We start from the raw sequence: 25200 nt of genomic DNA, 5'->3' as shown, positions 1-25200 counted from the left end.
GCAAATATCGCTTTAGCGAAAGCAATATATTGTGCTCTACTTATAATCTTGCCCTATATCTATTTGCATTCCAGGCCACCAAAATTGTAAACTATTTAACTCTTGAGTCTTATGGATTCCCCCATTTCCTCACAGAGGGGTGTCATGGAAAATATGTATGACCTCAGAAACTACAGAGGATGTCACTACCAACTTATTGTCTGGAATCTGGAACTCCAGATGCTGAATGATTTCTATGGAACTGGAGGTATCTTCTGGATTTAGAAGCTTTCAGCTAGATTATGAGTTTTACGTTATGAGTGAAAAAGCATTGTTATGCTTCATAACATTGCTTTTTCCCTAATGCCGCTATTACAAGTCTTGTAGGTATAGGTGTACTGCACACCTTTTTGGCCGTCACGCAACATCAGTACCGCACTTTTAACAAAGTCCTTTTTTAATGGGACTTCCATAGCACCGGTATTACGAGTTTGCCTGGGAGGCCAAAAAGTTAGCAGTACACTCTAAACTAACAAGATCTGTACCGTCATCTAAAGTCAGTAGTTATGAGTTTTACGTTACAAAGCTGTAGCAAAAAACTCATAACTAAAGTGTTAAAAAGTACACTAACACCCATAAACTACCTATTAACCCCTAAACCATGGCCCTCCCACATCACAAATACTATAATAATCGCTGGCACTAAAAAAAAATTATGAACCCCTATTCCGCCGCACCTTGACATTGTCGTCACTATAATAAACCTATTAACCCCTAAACCGCCACCTTCCATAGCACCGGTATTACGAGTTTGCCTGGGAGGCCAAAAAGTTAGCAGTACACTCTAAACTAACAAGATCTGTACCGTCATCTAAAGTCAGTAGTTATGAGTTTTACGTTACAAAGCTGTAGCAAAAAACTCATAACTAAAGTGTTAAAAAGTACACTAACACCCATAAACTACCTATTAACCCCTAAACCATGGCCCTCCCACATCGCAAATACTATAATAATCGCTGGCACTAAAAAAAAATTATGAACCCCTATTCCGCCGCACCTTGACATTGTCGTCACTATAATAAACCTATTAACCCCTAAACCGCCACCTACCCGCATCGCAAACACTATTTAAATGTTAGTAACCCCTAATCTGCCGTCTGCCCACACCGCCGCTATAATAAACCTATTAACCACTAAACCGCAAGCCCCCACAATGAAATATACTTAAATTAATTATTAACCCCTAAACCTCTGACCTCCCACATCACTAACTCAACATAAATATATCAACCCATAAACCTAACCCTAATCCTAACGTAACCCTAAGCCTAACCCTAACACCCCTAACTTAAAAATAATTAAAATAAATCTAAATAAACCTTACAATTATTACCTAAATAATTCCTATTTAAAACTAAATACATACTTACCTGTAAAATAAAACTTAAGCTAGCTACAATATAACTAATATTTATATTGTAGCTATCTTAGGTTTTATTTTTATTTCACAGGTAAGTTTGTATTTATTTTAACTAGGTAGACTAGTTAGTAAATAGATATTAACTATTTAATAACTACCTAGCTAAAATAAATACAAATAAAACCTAACCTGCCTTACACTAAAAACTAACATTACAACAAAATTAATTAAATAATTAAAATACAATTTTCTAAATTACAAAAAAATAAACACTAAATTACAAAAAATAAAAAACTAAATGATCAAAAATAAAAATGAATTACTCCTAATCTAATAGCCCTATCAAAATAAAAAATAGCCACCCAAAATAAAATATCCTAGCCAACACTAAACTGCCAATGGCCCTTAAAAGTGCCTTTTGTGGGGCATTGCCCCAAAGAAATCAATTCTTTTATCCGTAAAAAAAAATACAAACACCCCTCAACAGTAAAACCCACCACCCAACCAACCAACCCCGCCCCAAATAAAACTTCTAATGGTTATCTAAATAAACCTAAGCTAACCATTACCCTGAAAATGGTCTTTGGATGTGCATTGCCCTTAATTTAGCTCTTTTGCATTGCCCAAATCCTAAGCTAAAAAAACCCCACCCAAAAACCCTTAAAAAAACACTAACCCCCGACGATCCACTTACAGTTATCGAAGTCCTGACATCCATCCTCATCCAGCTGGCGTAGTCAACATCCAGCCCGCAAGAAGTCTTCATCCGGGCGACCTCTTCCATCTTCATCCAGCCAGCGAAGTCCTCATCCAGACAGCAAGAAGTCTTCATTTTACAGCAACCATCGTAAGAAGAGGATGCTCTGCGCCGGATGTCTTGAAGGTGGACCCCCTCCACGCCAGATGGATGAAGACTTCTTGCCATCTGGATGAGGACTTCGCCTGCTGGATGAAGATGGAAGAGGCCGCCCGGATGAAGACTTCTTGCCGCCTGAATGATGACTTAGTCGGCTGGATGAGGATGGATGTCTGGACTTTGAAAACTGTAAGTGGATCATCGGGGGTTAGTGTTAGGTTTTTTTTAAGGTTTTTTTGGGTGGGTTTTTTTTTAGCTTTGAGTTTGGGCAATGTAAAAGGGCTAAATGCCCTTTTAAGGGCAATGCCCATCCAAATGCCATTTTCAGGGTAATGGTTAGCTTAGGTTTATTCAGATAGGTTTTTATTTGGGGGGTTGGTTGGGTGGGTGGTGAGTTTTACTGTTGGGAGGTGTTTGTATTTTTTTTTTACAGGTAAAAGAGATGATTTCTTTGGGGCAATGCCCCGCAAAAGGCCCTTTTAAGGGCCATTGGCAATTTAGTGTAGGCTAGGGTTTTTTTATTTTTTGGGGGATTTTTTATTTTGATAGGGCTATTCGATTAGGAGTAATTCATTTTTATTTTTGATAATGTGGTCTTTTATTTTTTGTAATTTAGTGTTTTAGTTTGTTTTTTTTAATTTAGAAAATTGTATTTTAATAATTTAATTTATTTTATTTTATTTTATTGTAATGTTAGTTTTTTTGTGTAAGACTGGTTAGGTTTTATTTTACAGGTAACTTTGTATTTATTTTAACTAGGTAGTTAATAAATAGTTAATAACTATTTATTAACTAGTCTACCTAGTTAAAATAAATACAAACTTACCTGTGAAATAAAAATAAAACCTAAGATAGCTACAATATAACTATTAGTTATATTGTAACTAGCTTAGTTTTTATTTTACCGGTAAGTTTGTATTTAGTTTTAAATAGGAATTATTTAGGTAATAATTGTAAGGTTTATTTAGCATTATTTTAATTATTTTTAAGTTAGGGGGTGTTAGGGTTAGGGTTATGCTTAGGGTTAGATTTAGGGTTAATATATTTATTTAGTGTTAGTGATGTTGGAGGCCAGAGGTTTAGGGGTTAATAACTTTAGCATAGTGGCGGCGACATTGGGGGCAGCAGATTAGGGGTTAATAACTGTAATGTAGGTGGCGGCGATGTTAAGGGCGGCAGATTAGGGGTTAATATTTTTATTTAGGTGGGGATGATGTTAAGGGCAAAAGATTAGGGGTTAATAACATTATGTAGGTGTGGCAATGTCGGGGGAGGCAGATTAGGGGTGTTTAGACATGGTTTTTATGTTAGAGTTTAAACATAACTTTTTCTTTCCCCATAGACATCAATGGGGCTGCGTTACAGAGCTTTTGTTTCCGCGATCGCATGTTTAGGCTTTTTCCCCATTGATGTTTATGGGGATATCATGCATGAGCACGTCAAAGCAGCACTTGATTTCGGTGTGGTATGGAGCTCAATGCAACCATTTCGCCCGCACAAGCCTGCTTTTTTAAAACCTGTAATAGTAGGGAGGTGAAATAACGCCGCTTTTGTGGCAGTCGTTAATTTCCCTATAGCGCTCAAAACTCGTAATCTAGCTGTTTGTTAGCTAGGAAATGTCCTAGTTGGAGAATAGTAGTTGGCTCTCTTTGTGTTTTCTTAATTTCTCCAATACAAGATAAGGCATCTGCTTTGCCACTCTTGGCTTCTGGATGATATGTAATAAAGAAATGGAAGTGGCTGAAGAAGAGTGCCCACAAAGCTTTTTAGTCTATGGGTTGAGCGTAATTATACACACTATAATCACATGATCAGGGTAAGTAAGTCCTCTTTTAAAAAAAGGAGAGTTTCTTCTTTTAATTAATGGTCAAACTCAAAAGTAGCTTTAAGTAAACACTGTGTCAAAGATAATCACCTTATAGACTTATATGTACATTGTATATTACATATGGTGTAGAGTAGCTTCTAGATTACAAGCAGAGCACAATTGTTACTCTGAGAAACGCAAACATGAATGCAAGGTCACTATATTTTTACTGGAGGAAAAAACATATTACAAGTTGCATGTGGAACACATTCTACTTTGCCTGCACTCTCTCACATTAACTAAGAGTCCTTATTTACAAACAAGCGCAAAGTGGAAATTCACACTTGTATTACAAGTCCATGGTTAACCCTTGTACTCTAGTAATAATAACATTATCAATGGAAATATTAACCAAAGTTAAAAGCTCTGTTTAAGTCATTGTGACTGCTCATACAAAGACTTCAGAAACCACAAAACCGTCCTCTTATATTTTATTTTCACAGAAGTTCATTATCAATTCCACAGCACCACAGAATTTCATCATTATGAGATGTTTTAGCTGAAACGTTGCATGATGTCTTTTATCTGTGAATAGTGAAGTAAAAGATTTGTTATTAAGAAATGATATGGTGATGTGGAATTGGTAATGAGCTTCTATACAGTTTAGAGGGGTGCAGTGACCCCTTCTACGTGCACCAAATATTTAAAGGGAATTACCATTATGGTGCTGTGCCCATATTAGATTAAATTTTATTTCCATGCAATTCCTCTAAAAAAATTATCATGGCATTTCCTCCTTTCTTTCATATAAAACTTTAATTTCTCACTGTACCAACTGAAATTACAGGTACAGGGTTCAATGTGAAATTACATATACTAGTTTCAGTAGTACAAATCAAGCCTTTCAGTACTGATAACTTGCACTCGAGTGAGAAAACCTTTCTTCAACTTGTAATACAAACACACAGATACTTGAGATAGACTCACAGTATATATTTCACTTAAGTCTAGCAATATTGCACACACTACTGATCCACTTGTATTCTAGCTCAATGTTTTAGAAAAAAAAAAAAAAAGATATTCTTATAAATGAATGAGTTGTGACCTAGGTCCCAGCAGCTTATAGATGTCTGACAATAATGACAAATGTCTCACAGTGGCAGACAATAGAAACTTCTTATCAGCAAATTAAAACTGATGTCCTTTCCTGATAAATGCTATTAGGCCAAAAATATTAAAATAGACAGCATATCTTCTATTTAATATTTTGTTGGTCTTAATATTACAATGTTATGTCACAGCTTTTGAAACACTCAAACCTAGCTACAAAATCTTTACAATTTCTCAATAAATAAAAACTATAATTTTCTTTTATATGTAGCATATTTGAAGATACAATATTTGTTTAATGTAATTGCCTATTTGTCTACATGAAGTTCAATAAATATACATGAATTGATTAAAATAAACATAAGAAAGACATACCTTTTATCAAAAGTTGAATACGTCTTTGTTGATCAACAAATTGATCAATTAACCAATTACCATCCGTAACTGTGTAGTATTTATTTCCATCGTATCTTGTTAAATTGCTTATCTTCAGGGTGCAGCTGTCTCGTCCATTTCTTACCAGAGATGTGCGACCCTTATATCTGTTTATGATTCCTGAGGAACCTCTGTTGTTCACTATCTCTAAATATTCGCTGCTGTCATACATGTACCATACTATATTAGGCTGAAGCACAAAATGTGTATATGTACAGGGGATTTCCACACAGGATCCAAGTAATGCTTCAATATTTTGAGGGAAGAAAAAATTCCTTTTTTGACCATGTGTCCCTTGATAGAGACCTGAAAAGGTAATGTGTAAGTAACATTTGGTAAAAAGCATAAATGAAAATTATGTTTCAGGACATAAACATATGAGTTATATTTTACCTAAGACAGTGAATAATGCTGTAGATTTTACCTTGAACAGCTATGCAGAGAAACAACTTCACTATGATGTTCATGGTCCGTTGTAAAATGGCAGCATATAAATAATATATTTTATGTTGCAATATTTCTCCTGTGGCAAAACATAATAAGAAATAAATACATTTGTGATTAGTTCTATCAAGTTATGTCTATATATAAATCAATATCTGATGCATAAAATATTTTGAGGTGATTTTTTTCATTTGTAATCAGCATATATCATAGTTTTGTTTTCCTTGGCTTTTGTTACATTTGGATATTGCCTTCCCGCTCGACTTGACCCCTTATTTTCACTCAAGTTTATAGGAATCAGCAAAAATGTTAATATTTTACTGTTACATTTGATACATTTCCAGTAATCATTTTATGTTTTTTGTTTGTTTGTGTTGTTTTTTTTTTTTTTTAAATGTAGCTAGAATTTACAACTTTCAATCAATGCAACAAAATTTTTTTTATTATTACAGTTTTTATATTGCCATATAGCTAATAAAAACTGCTGACGGGTAAATAATCCAGGTTATTTCAACAGGTAAGGAAACAGTCCGGGGATCCAACCAGTAGCAACAGGGTGCAATGCTGCAACGGTGAACTACCCGTAACACATATGAAGCACAAAGGAAAGCAGCTGCACAAACAGTCCTTAAAATGAATAAACTTTTTATTAAGGAATGCATAATAAAACAGACACATATACCTTAGGAGAAGGACTCCATCTGACATAAAACTGTGTGCATAGAGGCCAATGTTTGTGCCCCCAATTAAACATTTATCCTAGTACACTATAATCACCTCCCTTGTATAACTATAAATGACCAACAATGCTAATACGAATACATCACCAATAATTATATAAACGTTTGCTAGTAAGAGGCTACAGTTTAAAACTCACCATCGGCAAAAATACAAGTTGTGCGGTACGGTGCGGTATGGCTATACTGCTAAAAAATTGTCCATTGCATGCGGAATATGCAGGTCTCCCGTATTACAAGTCGCGGTGGTACAGCTATCCTGTTCAAATCAACCAATAGGATTTCAGTAGCTCTCATCCTATTGGATGATTTGAAAATTTCAGCCAATAGAAATGCAAGGTACCCCAAATGTAAAACAGGTACCTTGCATTCAATCTTCAGTGTGCAGCTGTGACCGCATGAAGAGGATTCTCCACTCTGGATGTCTTGATGGCCAGTGTTCTTGCTCCACGCCGCTTTCACCCTGGATGAAGATAGAAGAGGTCCCCGCGCTGGATGAAGATGTCCCTGCCTGGAAGAAGACCTTTTCCCGCTGGACTTCAGGAATGGTGAGTACCTTTTTGGGGGTTAGACTTAGGCTTTTTTTAATTTATTTTTTAGATTAGGTTTTTTTTTATTGTAATGGGCTGCAAAAAAGAGCTGGTTGTCCATACAAATGCCCCTTTAGGGACAATGTGTAGCTTAGGTTTATTTAGTGTTAGTTTTTTATTTTATTTTGGGGGTTGTGTGGGTGGGGAGGGTTACTTTTAGGGGGTAGCTTGTACTTTATTTTGGAAGAAGAGGTGATTGCTTTATGGCAATGCCCTACAAAAGGCCCTTTTAAGTGCTATTGCCATGTAGTTTATTGTTAGATTAGGAGGTGTTTTTAATTTTTTTTTTTTTTTAATTGTTATAGGGGTATTAGATTAGGTTTAATTTTTTTAATTTTGATAATTTGGTTTATTTTTCCTTTGGTTTAGTGGTTAATCATTTTATTTAGTGTCAGCTATGTTTGGGGGCGGCAGATAAGGGGTATTTAGACTAGGGGTTTATGTTAGGGTGCTAGGTTTTAACATTACTTTTTGGGGATTGCGTTACAGCAGTTGCCATTCTGTGATCGCGGTTGTTAGTTTTTTTTCTAACAGTTTCTCTCCATGATGTCTATGGGGGAAAATGTTGACAAGCATGTCAGACCCAACGCACCATACCGCACAACAAAATAAGGTTTTTCAGTAACTTCAGTAATGGCAGTGCTATGGAGAATGCGATACTGCTCATTTTGATGCAATATTTACACACTCGGTTTAGCGCACAACTTGTAATCTTGGTGCATATTAACACAAAATAATAGCCAGTACCATCTACTTTGAACAATTACAAAATCAACTGATCTATTCATTTTTTCTTAAAGGGTCACTAAGTACCAAATACATTTCATTCACCTTTTTCTAATCATGGGTGCTACCATTATGGAACCGAGGTTACACTACAGGTATCTGGAGTAGAGTATCTGCACATGTGCAAACATATCAGTCCTGGAAGGCTGTAAGATAGATTTCAAGATGGTGGCACCCATGATGAATAGAGGGAGGCAGAGAATAACCTCAATAATATGCTTATAGAATGTATTTAGTGTATATTGTCTATCAGAGCTAAAAAAAAATCAACTACTGAAAGAATATTGTACACAAGAATGTTAAAAAGAAGTTAACATTACTGAAAAATATTTTATCTAACATATCAAAAATTGTAAAAGATATTAAAAGATAAATGTGTTTGATAATTTGAAGAACTAATCTAAATTTAATGTATCAATCTGTGTGCCTCACACATTAGTAAACCCCTAATATTTGTGAGAGAAGACATGTTTTATTCCAGAAATGTATGCCCTCTCAATATTAAAATGTGATATAAAACCAAATTTTAACTTCTTATCTCAGTTTATTATTTAACTTAATGACATTTTTTTAATTCATTTTTTTTTATTAAACTCTGCTCCTCTCCATGTAAAATTGCAATTTAGAACAGAGAAATATCAGTAATAGATGATGTTGTCTGCACATATGGGCAAAGTTGTAGGAGTGACTAGGGAGTTGGAAAAACAAACTTTAAAATATCTCCATATTCACCTAATAGATTTATTTAAAACTTTCAACAATTATTAAAAGCTTTCTCATCTAAAGATGTGAAGCCCTAGATAGTGGTCCGTAAAGGGATATAAAACCCAACATTTTTCTTTCATGTTTCAGCTACAACATGCAATTTTAGACAACTTTCTAATTTACTTCTATTTTCAATTTTTCTTTGTTCTCTTGGTATCATTTGTTGAACGACAGTGACGAATAAGTAGGAGCTGGACTATTTCTGACAGCACTATTTCCCGGCTACCTATATATCTCTTCAATGCACAAGATTGTGAGAATGAAGCAAATTTGAGAATAATAGTAAATTGGAAACTTGTTAAAAAATAGTATGCTCTGTCTGAGTCACAAAAAGAAAATGTTTGGGTTTCATATCCCTTTAATTGTAAGCCTGGTTCTATTACAAATTTAATTTCAGAATTTCAAGTGAGAACAACTTTAATCCCAGGTTTCTGATCTTTATTGCATTTTAACAAAAATACTTTGCCACTAAAGAAAATTATAAATTGAAATTACTTCATCAAAATTTGAATCCAGGACACTGGCAACTGAGAGGCAGAAAACCTATAAGCTATATCACCTAAATCTATATCACAAGAATATGTTGCTACTGTCTCAATTAGCTTGTTAGGCTAACCATGGGATCATTCTGTGAGGACAACCACACAGTGTAGTATTTCCTTGGTAATATGATATATATATATATATATATATATATATATATATATATACAGTATATATATATATATATATACATAAAAACTCACAAGCAGATAAGTATAACAGCATACTGAACCTCCTGTCTTTCCTCTCTCCTGCCTCACGCATTCATCTGGGAACTCTCAGCAACCGGTGAAGGCTCAACCAAAGGTATACAAATGCGAACCATTTATTTAAAATTATTATGGAGGATCTTCTCACTTGTGGGATGGATATATCTTATTTTATATTTCTTATTATCAAAACTATATTTCTCTATTTGGAGTCCTTTTATGTGTTCTTTATCTGAGACCTATATTAAATGGAAATAAAACCCATTATTTTCTTTCATGATTCAGATAGAGTATGTGATTTTATAACAACTTTCAAATATTGTCTAATTTGTTTTGCTGGCTTGGTATCCCTTGTTGAAAAGGATAGCTAGGTAGGTTCAGGAGTTGCTGATTGGTGACTGCACATATATGCCTCAATGCAATAACAAGCTCCCAGTAGTGCATTGCTGCTTTTTCAAAAAAGGATAGAAAGCGAATTAACCAAATTAGATATTAGAAGTAAATTGGAAAATTGTTTAAAATTGTTTTCTCTATGTGAATCAAGAAATAAAAATGTTGGGTTTCATGTCCCTTTAAGGACCAGCCTAACTGTATATCTTATTTTAGAACGTTGGATGAATTTACTCTGCGGCCATTATCTCCTTTTAATATACTTTTTTGTTCTTGTGTACACTACAAGGGCTGATGTTTTTTGGACATATATGTTTTTGTACTGATACTAACTGTTTAGAATTTGCTGTCTCCTTGGAATAACTATTTAATAAATGAAGAACATCTGATTTGCTTAAAATAATGAAGTTTAAACATAAAAATGCAGCTAATACAAACATTGATGTGATTAACATGTCTACACTTAATAGTAATATATTTTAATAACGTGCAGTTATCAATTTTATATAATTTCACATAATTTTATATTAAGAATTTTTACACAGCCAAACCCTTAATGACTATCATAACATTTATTGGATCATATTTTATTTGTGTATATGATTTATAGTTAAATACTGTGAGTTCAGCAATATTTTTTATTTTTTTAAAACTGATACAACTGGGAATTGGACATGCACATACACTTTGGAAAAAAGACAATATATGCCCTATAAAGAGATTTCCAAAAGGTTCTGGATGCTAAATTAGATAACTCTAAAAATAATAAGAAAACTCAATAAGTGTTTTCTCATGGATTAAACCACTACTACAGAGAGTTCCCAGCACAGTATATCATGCATTTTATGGTACAAAATAAAAAGAAAATTAAAAAAAATAAACAATTGGATTTACTCAATGACATTTTTTTTTATTTTTTTTTTTATTTTGTTGGAATGGAGGCCACTTTATTCAAGGATACTTTTTAGTAATGCATTCTGCAATGTGGTCTAATTTCCTTAGATAAATGGATAACCAACAACTTATTTAAAAGAGAGAGAGAAGAGAACACATAAACCAAGAGCATACATAGCATATTATTTTACCCAGGAGGATAGACAGCTCACCTTCTGTTGAGTATCCTTGGTCAATAGACAGATCACTTTCTGTTGAGTATCCTTGGACAATAGACAGATCGCCTTCTGTTGAGTATCCTTGGACAATAGACAGATCGCCTTCTGTTGAGTATCCTTGGACAATAGACAGATTGCCTTCTGTTGAGTATCCTTGGACAATAGACAGATTGCCTTCTGTTGAGTATCCTTGGACAATAGACAGATTGCCTTCTGTTGAGTATCCTTGGACAATAGACAGATCGCCTTCTGTTGAGTATCCTTGGACAATAGACAGATTGCCTTCTGTTGAGTATCCTTGGACAATAGACAGATCGCCTTCTGTTGAGTATCCTTGGACAATAGACAGATCGCCTTCTGTTGAGTATCCTTGGACAATAGACAGATCGCCTTCTGTTGAGTATCCTTGGACAATAGACAGATTGCCTTCTGTTGAGTATCCTTGGACAATTCTCTCTCTTTTTGCAAGTCTTTTTGTTTACAGATACTAATCAATATGAACAGAATCTGTCAGGCTCTAAAGGGAGGAAAAGTGATACCTTGTGTCTACCCAGGAAATGGTGCCTAAGGACACCTGTAAGACAAAGATCAACTTGTTAATTGAACCACCTCAAAGCAGTTTGCTTTAACATTAGTTTCCTAGTTGCTTAGTGGATATCATCATTATAAACCACTGCTGTGCAGATAACTGTAGAAAATGCTCTCATTTAGCATCTTTGGAGTAACGGTGAAATAGTATAAACCAGGACTTTCCAGCTTAGGTAAATGCTGCCTAAAGACATTGAATAGCCACCACACAAAACCATACATAGAGATATTGCATCCATCAACTACTCTCAAAGAAATACCTTGCAGCTAAGCATATTCTTTTTTTCTCATACCCAGGTTACATGTTAACTACCAGGTCATTGAAGAGTCTAACTGTACATAGAAAAAATAATTATTGGAAGAAAAAAAACAAGTGTCCAAACTCTACACCTTGCTAATACCATCTCCAGATGTGTCTATTTTATATTGATACATTTAATCTAACTTACCTGTTGCCTGAAGAGAAAGGGAGCAAACAACAACAAAATGCTAACATTTCCACAGTATTTTGGGCAACTTTTTCTCTGAAATTCCCAGTAGCAGAGGGGTTAATTACCAAAATATAACATTGTTGCTCACTATAAAAACCAGTATGCACTATCTTTATTTCAGGAGAAAAAAAAAGGAAAGAAACAGTCTACTTAAGTTTTTTCTGTTTTGTTTAAAAAGATAGAAAATCCCATTCCCAGTTTTGCATAACCAACATGTTATATTAATACGCGTTTTACCTCTGTGATTGCCTTGTATCTAAGCCTCTGCAGACTGCTTCCTTATTTAAGTTCTTTTGACAGACTTGCATTTTAGCCAAACAGTGCTGAATTATAAATAACTCCAAGGGAGTGAGCACAAAGTTATGGCACACATGAACTAGCATTGTCTAGCTGTGCAAAATTGTAAAACTGGACTGAGATAAGAGGCATCCTTCAAGGAATTAGAAATTAGCATATTTTTATTTTTTTTAACATAAATATATAATTTAAATGATAAATTTATGTTTAAAAGAATACAATGAACAAGCAAAAATAACTAGATTTAAATTATATACAATACTTAAAGGGACACTCTACACCAGAATTTTTATTGTTTTAAAAGATAGATAATCCCTTTATTACCCATTTCCCAGTTTTGCATAACCAGCACAGTTATAATAATATACTTTTAACCTCCGTAATTATCTTGTATCTAAGCCTCTGCAAACTGCCCTTTTTTCAGTTCTTTTGACAGACTTGAAGTCTAGCCAATCAGTGCCTGCTCCCAGATAACTTCTTGTGCACGAGCACAGTGTTATCTATATGAAATACGTGAACTAAGACCCTCTAGTGGTGAAAAACTGTTAAAATGCAATCTGAAAGAGGTGGGCTTCAAGGTCTAAGAAATTAGCATATGAACCTCCTAGGTTAAGCTTTCAACTAAGAATACCAAGAGAACAAAGCAAAATTGGTGATAAAAGTAAATTGGAAAATTGTTTAAAATTACATGCTCTATCTGAATCATAAAAGTTTATTTTGGCCTAGACTGTCCCTTTAAAGGACCAGTAAATATAGTAGATTTGCATAAACATTACATGCATGACAAAAAAATAGAATGCAATAGCACTTATTCTTAATTTCAAATAAATAGTAGATTTTTTGCCGACAAATTTCAGTTATGTCTATTTCCACTCCTTCTTTATCATGTGACAGCCATCAGCCAATCACAAATGCACATATGTATATGCTGTGAATTCTTGCACATGTGTAGTAGGAGTTGGTGTCTAAAAAAGTGTAAATATTAAAAGAATGTGCACATTTTGTTAATGACAGTAAATTGGAAAGTTGTTTAAAATTGCTGCTCTATCATGAAAGTTTAATTTTGACTTGAGTGCCCCTTTAAAATAATATGTATTATACACGGCAGTGCATATCATTTTAACATTGTGTATAAATGCAATGCTACACTAAACTATTATCTCCTTACATGTCCTTACCACCAGAGCAACCTAAGCCAGCTACACTATTAACCCCTAATCTGCTCTTACCTAATCACCTAACCACTTAAACTGCCAAATCACCCCAATGCAAAATACCCCTACGCTACTTAACTACCTAACAGCTAACCCCCAGACACCAAAGCTAAAATCCTCTACAAAAAAAAACAACACTAAAATTACTGGAAATTTAAAAAAAAAACACATTACCAAAGAACAAAAAACAAAACAACACTACCAAAAATTAAAAAAAAACACAGTTATGTCTATGCTAAAACTAAAGTTCCCTTTAAAAAATAAATAAATTAATAAGAACCCTATACTAACACTAAAAGTTACTATAGCAATAGCCTTTAGAACTGCTTTTTTTAGGGCAATGCCCTAAAGCAATTTAACTATTTGCTCCAAAAATATAACCCCATTCTACAATAAAAGTATTTCCCACCCCAATAAATCCTATTTAAAAAAATACTCTAAAACTTACTGTTTTACTTTTTTTTTTTTTTGCTTTGGGTGGCTATTAGCGATCTAGAGGTTAATAGTTTAGGTGGTTTATTGCTTTGAATGGTTGTGGCGGTGTAGGGATTAAGTAAAGTAGGAGGATAATGTGTTGGACTATTAGCGGTTTAGGGGCTAATAGGGTAGAAGATTTCTTGTGATGGGCTAATGGTGATTTAGGGGTTAATAGGGGTTAATAGGGTAGAAGGTTTCTTGTGGTGGGCTGCTGGCTTTTTAGGTGTTAATAGGGTAGAGGTTTTCTTGCAGTGCCTACTGGCGGTTCAGGGGTAAATAGTGTAGGGTAATTTTATGGTGGTGGATTCTGTCAGTTTAGGGGTACATAGATATAGGTGTAATATATTCCATAGGGATCCTTTACTATACACCATCAACTATCACCAGCTTAGCTGCCCAATGAAATGTATAGTAAAATGCCTCTCGGCCATGCTGTTGTCAGCAGCTCAGAATATATCACCGGCTCGCCAGACATCGCAGCGGATCCCCTTAGAATACAATTTTATCTTTCTTTTTTAACTTCAATTATACATTTTCTTCATTCTTTTGATATCTTTTGTTGAAAAGCATGGATGTATGCTAGGAGCCAGCCCATTTCCGAAGCGCTATTATATTGCAGCAGTTTTGCAAGAATGTTATCCATTTGCAAACACACTATATGGCAGCACTATTTAGAAGTATATTATAATTGCATCACTTCATATTAGCAAAAAGCAGCCAAATGGCTTCAATCTGAATATGGATTTGGCTGCTTTTTGCTAATATGAAGTGGTGAAATTATAATATAATTTGAAAAATAAGGGAAATTACACAATATCCAATGGTATCATGAAATGTGTGTGTGTGGGTTGTTTACTCCAATAGTATAATACATTGGACCGTCCAAAATGCTCATACTGTATTATGACAGACACTGATACACACTGTTACTCGTATAATACGGCACCTATTCACTATCACTATACACATAATTGGTGAAACTCTTCAAGTTTACCAAATTAGTTATATATATTATCATATTCACTGTACATGCACAGACATGTAGTAAATAAAATATCCCTCTGCAGTACATTACTGTCATATAAAGGACACATGGAACACTCATCACATAATGACAAATAATAGATATATAGTTTTAGTATCGCAACTTCACATGGAAAAATCACATATAGTAAGATGCACTGATAGCAGGAATATTAACACTTAGGAAGGTTCCTCTGTACATGTATCTTCTTGATAAACACGTAAATTCAAATGTAAACCTATTACACATCATTTATGCACTTTAGGTAATTTTAATATGTGTTCAGCCAGATCAACTAGTCTATAATACTGTAAACAACAGACAATATATATTGTAACATCACTTTGTTCGTTTGCACCTATTTATATATTGCCACAATGTAGCCAGTGACTGGTAGTTTTTCCTCCTTCAGGCGGTGTGTACTGTCAACTTTCTCTGATTGGCTCTCTAGCCTTTTTTTTGTTTTTATTTGAATACAGCCTGATAAAAAGGCGTTGAACGATGAGAACCGCGTTGCTGTTTTTACTGTGAATAATTTTTTTTTTTTTAATACCCCCATTTGTCAGTGTGTATAACAAACTGACATAGGATATTTCTACATATGTTTACAATTTACAAGTGCCCGAAGAGACTTGGCCATAGAACCTCTGGCATGCCCTGTTCGACAACACAGTGAGGGAATTGACATTAAAGGCCACAAACAGCACTTATCATAGTACGCGGATGACCTTCTTTTGTTTGTTAGTAATCCAGTATTAAACGTACCTAAACTCTTAGACATTATTGACAATTTTGGAACTTTTTCAGGTTACAAAATCAATAAGGATAAGTCAGACGTCACTTGGCTAAAAAACACGAAGCACAATACCCTTGATAATACTGCCCTTCAGATAACAGATGGCATGTTCAAATATCTAGGCATCCATATACATGTAGATCCAAATAAACTATACTCACTAAACATCAGCAAAACCATTTCAAAGGTGTGAGACATGCTACTTGGATGGGATAAACTCCCTCTGTCCTTGACATGATAACCTTACCTAAAATACTCTACCCTTTACAGATGCTTTCATTGCTACTAACGCAACGAGATGCTAAAATTATACAATCTGCCTTAGGCAAATTTATTTGGAGAGGGAAAAAGCAAAGGATAAATAGGCTTGGCTTGGTTATGCCGTTTACTAAAGGGGGGCTCCGTCTCCCAAATATTCTATGGTACAATTGGGCGATGCTGACTAAGATAGTGCTGGACTGGTTGGTAGGGAACGGAAAATCCACAATCCCCGTATTGGAATCTGGTCTCATACATCCGATACACCTGACCTTCCTTCCTCATACAAAGCTAAGCTCTCTACCACCTGAAATCCAACATCATGTTCTGTTTAGAGACCCTCTGAGAGCATGGGAAAAGTTGTGTAGGTTTTGGGGAATAAAATTTACTACTAGTAAATATCTCCCTATCCAGGGCAACTTATCCTTTTTACCAGGATATACCACAGCAGTATTTGAGACCTGGAAAGAGAAACACCTTACAACAATAGGGCAGTTTTTTTAACCCACTGGCACTACACATTCATCCCTTTCAGGAACTACAAAACACCTATCAGATACCGAGCACACATAGGTTTGCCTACCTTCAGTGTAGGCATTATGTCACACAATTAAAGTCAGAGGTCCTGCCTGCCATGGAAAACAATCATAGTAATGCTCTATGTTCATTAGCTAAACAGGGCATATACAAACTAACGAACACATATGACTTCATTCTTAAACACTATGATACTCTAGCCATCCAAAAAATATTCACGAGATGGTCCACTTGCAGAGATATAGCAATAGATTCTGAACAGATATCATCTAGTTTCGAGGAAGGCAGAAACACAACACTATCAGCAAATCTGAGAGAGACGCACACAAAAATTCTCCCACAAGCATATATTACTCTGGCCCTTAGATCCTAATGGATACCAGATGCGGAAAATGTCTGCACCAAATGCAAACTAGCAAAACCTGATTGGACTCACTTGTTCTGGGACTGCCCCAAGTTAAAGTGGTTCTGGAATAAGGTGGCATACTGGCTAACAAAAGTAATAAAAAAAGAGACAACTCTCTCGGCACAAGTGTTGTTCCTGCTCCCCACTAGAGATACACAGACACAAGACGTTCTAGTGAAAATAACTATCCTAATTGCTAGACAGCTAGTATTGCAACTACTGGGCAGATATGAAGTCAGAAGGTGGCACTATGGGATTATAAATTACTAGAATATGTAACAATAACTGCTAGAGTTTGTAACAATATGTATTTGACAAGGTACTCTATAACAATCAATCGTAATATCTGTATGTTAGTATTCAATACAATTTATTAATGAAAAAATTAAAATGAAACTAATACATCACTTGTAAAATAAAATTACAAATACATGTATTCAACAATTTGTAAATCAACACCGGTGTCAGGATTCAATCATTAATAAAAATCCTTATTTGTTTTAAAAATGACCATAAAAAAACACTATTTATATCAGTGTTAAAAAATGCAATTATTACATCAAATATTAATATCTCAGTATGAATACAGTTATATCCAAAGTCCGTTTAACAGAAACCACAGCTATTGTATATGCTGTGTTTCTTGGTGGTAACACTATCCACCACTTTTTCAATGTTCAAAAAGATTATTCGCAGATTCGTTATCCAGGTAATACACTGTTCAGAAAGGTGATACACTGTTTTTGCAGATTCGTTATATCGTAATATCACTTTTCTGAACAGTGTATAACGAATCTGCAAAAAGACCAAACCAGCAGAAGTGGTCGATGGTTGTGTACTGAACACATCCTATATGAGGTAACCGAGATGAGCCGTGACATAAAATGGTTTGAGCAGAGACCACCTGAGAAATTACCAGCACTGATCTGAGGAGTGGAGCTAGCCAAGCAGCTCTGATATCCCGGCCTGCCTGTTAAGCACAGTAACATTGTGCTTTCCATCAAGTGAATTGCTATCACCTTATTTTATTATTCCTGTGTGTGACGATACCACACCATTAGGTGCCTCTATTTGTTATTCTACTTCTAAATATACAGACATAATATCCATTAAAGAAACTCTTTTCTTGCAAAAATAGAACAATATGTACCTCCATCGACAGTCAGAGCTTTAACTTTTGTACACAATAATTTACATTATAAAGGACTAGATTACGAGGCCTATTTATCAAGCCGTCAACCTCAAATACGCTGGAATTCCACAGCGTAATTGTGGCAAGCTTGATTCCCATTATTTATCAAAGCCTACAGACCGGCAAAAGTAGAAATCTGTGATGTAACATACGATCCACCGGTCTCAGTCCGACACAGATAGATGCTTACGTCACTACAGATGTTCCAATACAAATTCGGCACTATCTGACTACTTTTGCTTGTTAGCAAATTTCTACCAGGTACACTCGCATCTATTCCAGCCCTGGAGGCGGCGGATGCCATAGGAATCAAGGGAGTCTGAAAGCAGCGAAAGCTTCTGTTCACTGCTGCCCGATATCCCATTGATTCCTATGGGAGAATAAAAGTTATGTTTACACCTAACACCCTAACATGAACCCCGAGTCTAAACACCCCTAATCTGCTAACACTACACCGCTGCCACCTACATTATACTTTTTAACCCCTAATCTTCCGCCCCTACACCACTGCCACCTACATTATACTTATTAACCCTTATTCTGCCGTCCCGACATAGACGCCACCTAAATAAAAGTTATTAACCCCTAATCTGCCGCTCCCGCCACCGCCGCCACCTACATAAAGTTATTAACCAATATCCTGCCGCTCCCGGAGCCCACCGCAACTAAAGAAATGCATTAACCCCTAAAGCCCTGGCCTTCCACATCACTAACACTTACTAAACATATTAACCCCTAAACCGCCAGCCCCCCCACATCACCATAAACTAAATTAAACTATTAACCCCTAAACCTAACAACCCGCTAACTTTATATGAAATATTAACTCATCCCTATATTTTAATAAATTTAAACTTACCTTTAGATTTAAATTAAACTATATTAAACTAATAATAATCTACCCTAACTATTATACTAAAATTACATTAAACTATATTAAACTAATAATTAATCTACCATAACTGTTAGACTAAATTACATTAAACTACAAATTAACGGCGAGATTGCGAGTTTTGCGGTAACAGGGGTGCATTGCTAACGCTTAGTTTCAGCTCACCGCTCACCTAAAGTAACGCTGGTATTACAGGTTTTTTTTAAACCTGGCGTTAGCCGCAAAAAGGTGAGCGTAGAGCAGAATTTAGCTCTACATCTCACCTCAATACCAGCGTTGCTTACGGTAGCGGTAAGCTGGCTAAACGTGCTCATGCACAATTTCCCTATAGGAAACAATGGGGCTGAGCTGGCTGAAAAAAAACCTAACACCTGCAAAAAATCAGCGTTCAACTCCTAACGCAGCCCCATTTTTTCCTATGGGGAAATACTTTTTATATCTGCACCTAACACCCTAACATGAACCCTGAGTCTAAACACCCCTAATCTTACACTTATTAACCCCTAATCTGCTGCCCCAACATCGCCGACACCTACTTTATATTTATTAACCCCTAATCTGCCGCTCCGGACACCGCTGCCACCTACATTATCCCTATGAACCCCTAATCTGCTGCCCCCAACATCGCCAAACCCTACATTTTATTTATTAACCCCTAATCTGCCCCCCCAATGCCGCCACAACTATAATAAATGTATTAACCCCTAATCTGCCACCGCCAATGTCGCCGCCCCTATAATAAATGTATTAACCCCTAAACCTGAGTCTAACCCTAACCCCCCCTAACAAATATAATTTAAATACATCTAAATAAATATACTATAATTAACTAAATTATTCCTATTTAAAACTAAATTCTTACCTGTAAAATAAACCCTAAGCTAGCTACAATATAACTAATAGTTACATTGTAGCCATGTTAGGATTTATATTTATTTTACAGTCAACTTTGTATTTATTTTAGTTATTAAATAGTTATTAACTATTTAATAAATAACTACCTAGTTAAAATAAGTACAAATTTACCTGTAAAATAAATCCTAACCTAAAATACAATTACACCTAACACTACACTATCATTAAATTAATTATCTAAACTACCTACAATTATTTACAATTAATTTAAATAAACTAAATTACGAAAAAAACACTAAATTACAGAAAATAAAAAAAGAATTACACTTTTTTAAAGCTAATTACACCTACTCTAATCCCCCTAATAAAATAAAAAAGGCCCCCAAAATAATAAAATTCCCTACCCTATACTAAATTACAAATAGCCCTTAAAAGGGCCTTTTGCAGGGCATTGCCCCAAAGTAATCAGCTCTTTTACTTGTAAAATAAAAGACAATACCCTCCCAACATTAAAACCCACCACCCACACACCCAACCCTACTCTAAAACCCTACCAATCCCCCCTTAAAAAAAACTAACACTACCCCCATGAAGGTCACCCTACCTTGAGACGTCTTCAGAAGTGGACATCCAAAGGGGCAGAAGTCTTCATCCGATCTGGCCAGAAGAGGTCCTACAAGTGGCAGAAGTCTTCATCCAGGCGGCATCTTCTATCTTCTTCCATCCGGAGCGGAGCGGGTCCATCTTGAAGACATCCGACACAGAGCATCCTCTTCCTTCTTGATCCGACGACTGAATGAAGGTTCCTTTAAGTAATGTCATCCAAGATGGCGTCCCTTCAATTCCGATTGGCTGATAGAAGGAAGAGGATGCTCCGCGTCGGATGTCTTCAAGATGGACTCTCTCTGCTCCGGATGGAAGAAGATAGAAGATGCCGCCTGGATGAAGACTTCTGCCGCTTGGAGGACCTCTTCTGGCCGGATCGGATGAAGACTTCTGCCCCACTGGATGTACACTTCTGCCCGTCTGGGTGAAGACGTCTCAAGGTAGGGTGATCTTCAAGGGGGTAGTGTTAGGTTTTATTAAGGGGGGATTGGGTGGGTTTTAGAGTAGGGTTGGGTGTGTGGGTGGTGGGTTTTAATGTTGGGGGGGTATTGTCTTTTATTTTACAGGTAAAAGAGTGGATTACTTTGGGGCAATGCCCCACAAAAGGCCCTTTTAAGGGCTATTTGTAATTTAGTATAGAGTAGGGAATTTTATTATTTTGGCAGGCTTTTTTATTTTATTAGGGGGATTAGATTAGGTGTAATTAGCTTAAAAAACTGTAATTCTTTTTTTATTTTCTATAATTTAGTGTTTTTTTCGTAATTTACTTTATTTAAATTAATTGTAATTAATTGTTCGTAGTTTAGGTAATTAATTTAATTATAGTGTAGTGTTAGGTGTAATTGCAATTTCAATTTAGGTTAGGATTTATTTTACAGGTCCTTTTGTATTTATTTTAGCTAGGTAGTTATTAAACAGTTAATAACTATTTAATAACTATTGTACCTACTTAAAATAAATACAAAGTTGCCTGCAAAATAAATATAAACCCTAAGATGGCTACAATGTAATTATTATTTATATTGTAGCTATTTTAGGATTTATTTTACAGGTAAGTATTTAGTTTTAAATAGGATTAATTTATTTAATTGTAGCAATTTAATTTGGTTTTATTTAAATTATATTTAAGTTAGGGGGTGTTAGGGTTAGGGTTAGACTTAGATTTAGGGGTTAATATATTTATTATAGTGGCGGCGATGTTGTGGGCGGCAGATTAGGGGTTAATATTTGTAGGTAGATGTCGGCGATGTTAGGGACAGCAGATTAGGGGTTAATAAAATTTAACTAGTGTTTGCGAGGCAGGAGTGTGGCGGTTTAGGGGTTAATACATTTATTAAAGTGGCGTCGATGTCCGTTCGGCAGATTAGGTGTTAAATAATTTTATTATAGTGTTTGCGATGTAGGGGGCCTCGGTTTAGGGGTTAATAGGTAGTTTATGGGTGTTAGTGTACTTTTTAGCACTTTAGTTAAGAGTTTTATGTTACAGTGTTAGCCCATAAAACTCTTAACTACTGACTTTTAAATGCGACAGGAGTCTGGCCAGGAGAGGGTGTACCGCTCACTTTTTCCAGCGATCGTAATACCGGCGTTAGGCAAATCCCATTAAAAAGATAGGATACGCAATTGACGTAAGGGGATTTGCGGTAAGCTAAAATTGCGGAAAAAAAGTGAGCGATACACCTGTACCTGCCTGACTCGTAATACCAGCGGTCATTAAAAGCAGCGTTAGGACCCCTTGACGCTGCTTTTTAAGGCTAACGCAAGACTCGTAATCTTGCCGTATATTAACTATATTATATAGTTAAACATGTAACCCTACTCAAATAATTTAAATCTACACTAAAAACTTACTAAGTTACAAAAAACTAACAACTAATTTACAAAAAATAACAAACACTAAGTTACAAAAACAAACAAACACTAAGTTACACAATCTAAAAAAGAAATGATCAAAGATTTAAACTAATTACACCTAATCTAAGGGCCCTATGAAAATAAAAAAGCCCCCCAAAATAAAAAAAACCCTAGCCTACAATAAACTACAAATAGCCCTTAAAAGGGCCTTTTGCGTGGCATTGCCCCAAAGAAATCAGCTCTTTTACCTGTACATATAAAATACAAATACCCCCAACAGTAAAACCCACCACCCACACAACCAACCCCCCCAAATAAAAACCTAACTAAAAATACCTAAGCTCCCCATTGCCCTGAAAAGGGCATTTGGATGGGCTTTGCCCTTAAAAGGGCATTTAGCTCTTTTTCAAGTGCCCAAACCCCTAATCTAAAAACAAAACCCACCCAATACACCCTTAAAAAATCCTAACAGTAACCCCTGAAGATTCACATACAGTTTTGAAGATCCGACATCCATCCTCCAAGAAGCCGGCCGAAGTCTTCATCCAAGCCCGCAGAAGTCTTCACCCAGACGGCATCTTCTATCTTCATCCATCCGGCGCGGAGCGGCTCCATCTTCAAGACATCCAACGCGGAGCATTCTCTTCGTTCGACGTCTTCTTCTACAATGAAGGTTCCTTTAACCCCTTAATGACCACAATGTACCCTGCATGTCACTGGTCGTTAAGGGATTTTTCAGGACATAATAGCACAAGTCTAGCAAGAACACGTTATTAATGCCCTCCCTCCAGCAGGCTTTGTGGAATAAAGCAGTCTCAACACTGGTGGCAAGACCGCGCTTTAAAACAATCAAGTCCCAAAAAAAGGCCAGTGACATACAGGGTACGTCGCTGGTCCTTAAGGGGTTAAATGATGTCATCCAAGATGGCGTCCCTTAGATTTCGATTGGCTGATAGAATTCTATCAGCCAATCAGAATTCAGGTTGAAAAAATCCTATTGGCTGTTGCAATCAGCCAATAGGATTGAGCTTTCATCCTACTAGCTGATCCAATCAGCCAATAGAATGCAAGCTCAATCCTATTGGCTGATTGGATGGATGGCTGTAAGATCTTCAAAACTGTAAGTGAATCTTCAGGGGTTAGTGTTAGGATTTTTTAAGGGTGTATTGGGTGGGTTTTATTTTTAGATTGGGGGTTTGGGCTGCAATAGAGCTAAATGCCCTTTTAAGGGCAATGCCCATCCAAATACCCTTTTCAGGGCAATGGGGAGCTTAGTTTTTTTTTAGTTAGGTTTTTATTTGGGGGGGGGTGGTTGTGTAGGTGGTGGGTTTTACTGTTGGGGGGGTATTTTTATTTTTTATTTACAGGTAAAAGAGCTGATTTATTTGGGGCAAGGTTTTGTAGGCTAGGTTTTTTATTTTTATAGGGCCCTTAGATTAGGTGTAATTAATTTAAATCTTTGATCATTTCTTTTTTATTTTGTATAACTTAGTGTTTATTTTTTATGTAACTTATAGACAAATAGTACTCTAGTGGCAAGAGGCGTTACTACAGTACTAGTAAGAGGCGCCTGGGAACGGGTAAGACACACTTGAAATATGGTATATAAATGATAAGCTGATAAGACTTATATTATAACTATAAATAAAGGTATAAGGGTATACAGATTAATAGTCCAATAGATGGTAAGTAATGATGAGGCAGTCCTTTGTTACATTGCTGGATAGTCCCAGATGATGTGTATCCAAAGCAACAGGCCGCTCCTCTAGGGTGTCGTGCGGCGACACAGGTCCAGGGAATCTAAACAAATCAGAGTAGAGGGTGCCACATAGTGCAGATCATAGAGTAATTAAGATACAGATACAGGAATGGCAGAAGAATCCTACTCACAAATCCAGCACTGTAACAAAGGACTGCCTCATCATTACTTACCATCTATTGGACTTTTATGTAACTTAGTGTTTGTTATTTTTTGTAACTTAGTTGTTAGTTTTTTGTAACTTAGTAATTTTTTAGTGTAGATTTAAATTATTTGAGTAGGGTTAGGTTTTTAAATATATAATATAGCTAATTTAATTTGTAATTTAATGTAATTTTAGTATAACAGTTAGGGTAGATTAATTATTAATTTAATATAGTTTAATGTAATTTTAGTATAACAGTTAGGGTAGGTTAATTGTTTATTTAATATAGTTTAATTTAAATCTAAAGGTAAGTTTAAATTTATTATAAGATAGGGATGACTTAATATTTAATGTACAGTTAGCGGGTTGTTAGGTTTAGGGGTTAATAGGTTAATTTAGTTTATGGCGATGTTGGGGCTGGTGGTTTAGGGGTTTGGTGGGCTCTGTGAGCGGCGGGATAGGGGTTAATAACATAATGTAGGTGGCAGCGGTGTAGGGGGCGATGGGATAGGGGTTAATAAGTTTATTAGAGTTGTGGTGGGCTCCGGGAGCAGCGGTTTAGGGGTTAATAACTTTATTTAGTTGCGGCAGGGTCGGGGAGCAGCGGGATAGGGGTTAAACATTTT

The 25200-nt window shown here is 35.7% G+C and overlaps 2 protein-coding genes across 2 annotated transcripts in view; both read right to left on the bottom strand.

Moving 5' to 3' along the window:
* LOC128638161 (uncharacterized) overlaps positions 1-5782 on the bottom strand; it is a 48834-nt gene extending 43052 nt beyond the window's left edge. Inside the window, exon 1 of the mRNA XM_053690024.1 lies at positions 5548-5782. Coding sequence (XP_053545999.1) covers positions 5548-5779 — 232 coding nt within the window. The 5' untranslated portion in view covers positions 5780-5782. The remainder of the gene's footprint in view (positions 1-5547) is intronic.
* A 288-nt stretch (positions 5783-6070) lies between these two features.
* Positions 6071-25200, bottom strand: part of LOC128638977 (uncharacterized) — a 44655-nt gene continuing 25525 nt past the window's right edge. The window contains exons 3-5 of the mRNA XM_053691119.1: positions 12221-12227; positions 11178-11653; positions 6071-6130 (exon numbers count right to left, since the gene is read on the bottom strand). Of these exons, the coding sequence (XP_053547094.1) occupies positions 6071-6130; positions 11178-11653; positions 12221-12227 (543 nt within the window). The remainder of the gene's footprint in view (positions 6131-11177; positions 11654-12220; positions 12228-25200) is intronic.

Source organism: Bombina bombina, chromosome 8 (genome assembly GCF_027579735.1).
Source record: "Bombina bombina isolate aBomBom1 chromosome 8, aBomBom1.pri, whole genome shotgun sequence".
Classification (NCBI taxonomy): Eukaryota; Metazoa; Chordata; class Amphibia; order Anura; family Bombinatoridae; genus Bombina; species Bombina bombina.
The sequence above is the reverse complement of the archived record's forward strand: the minus strand, read 5'-3'. Positions and strand labels throughout refer to the sequence as shown.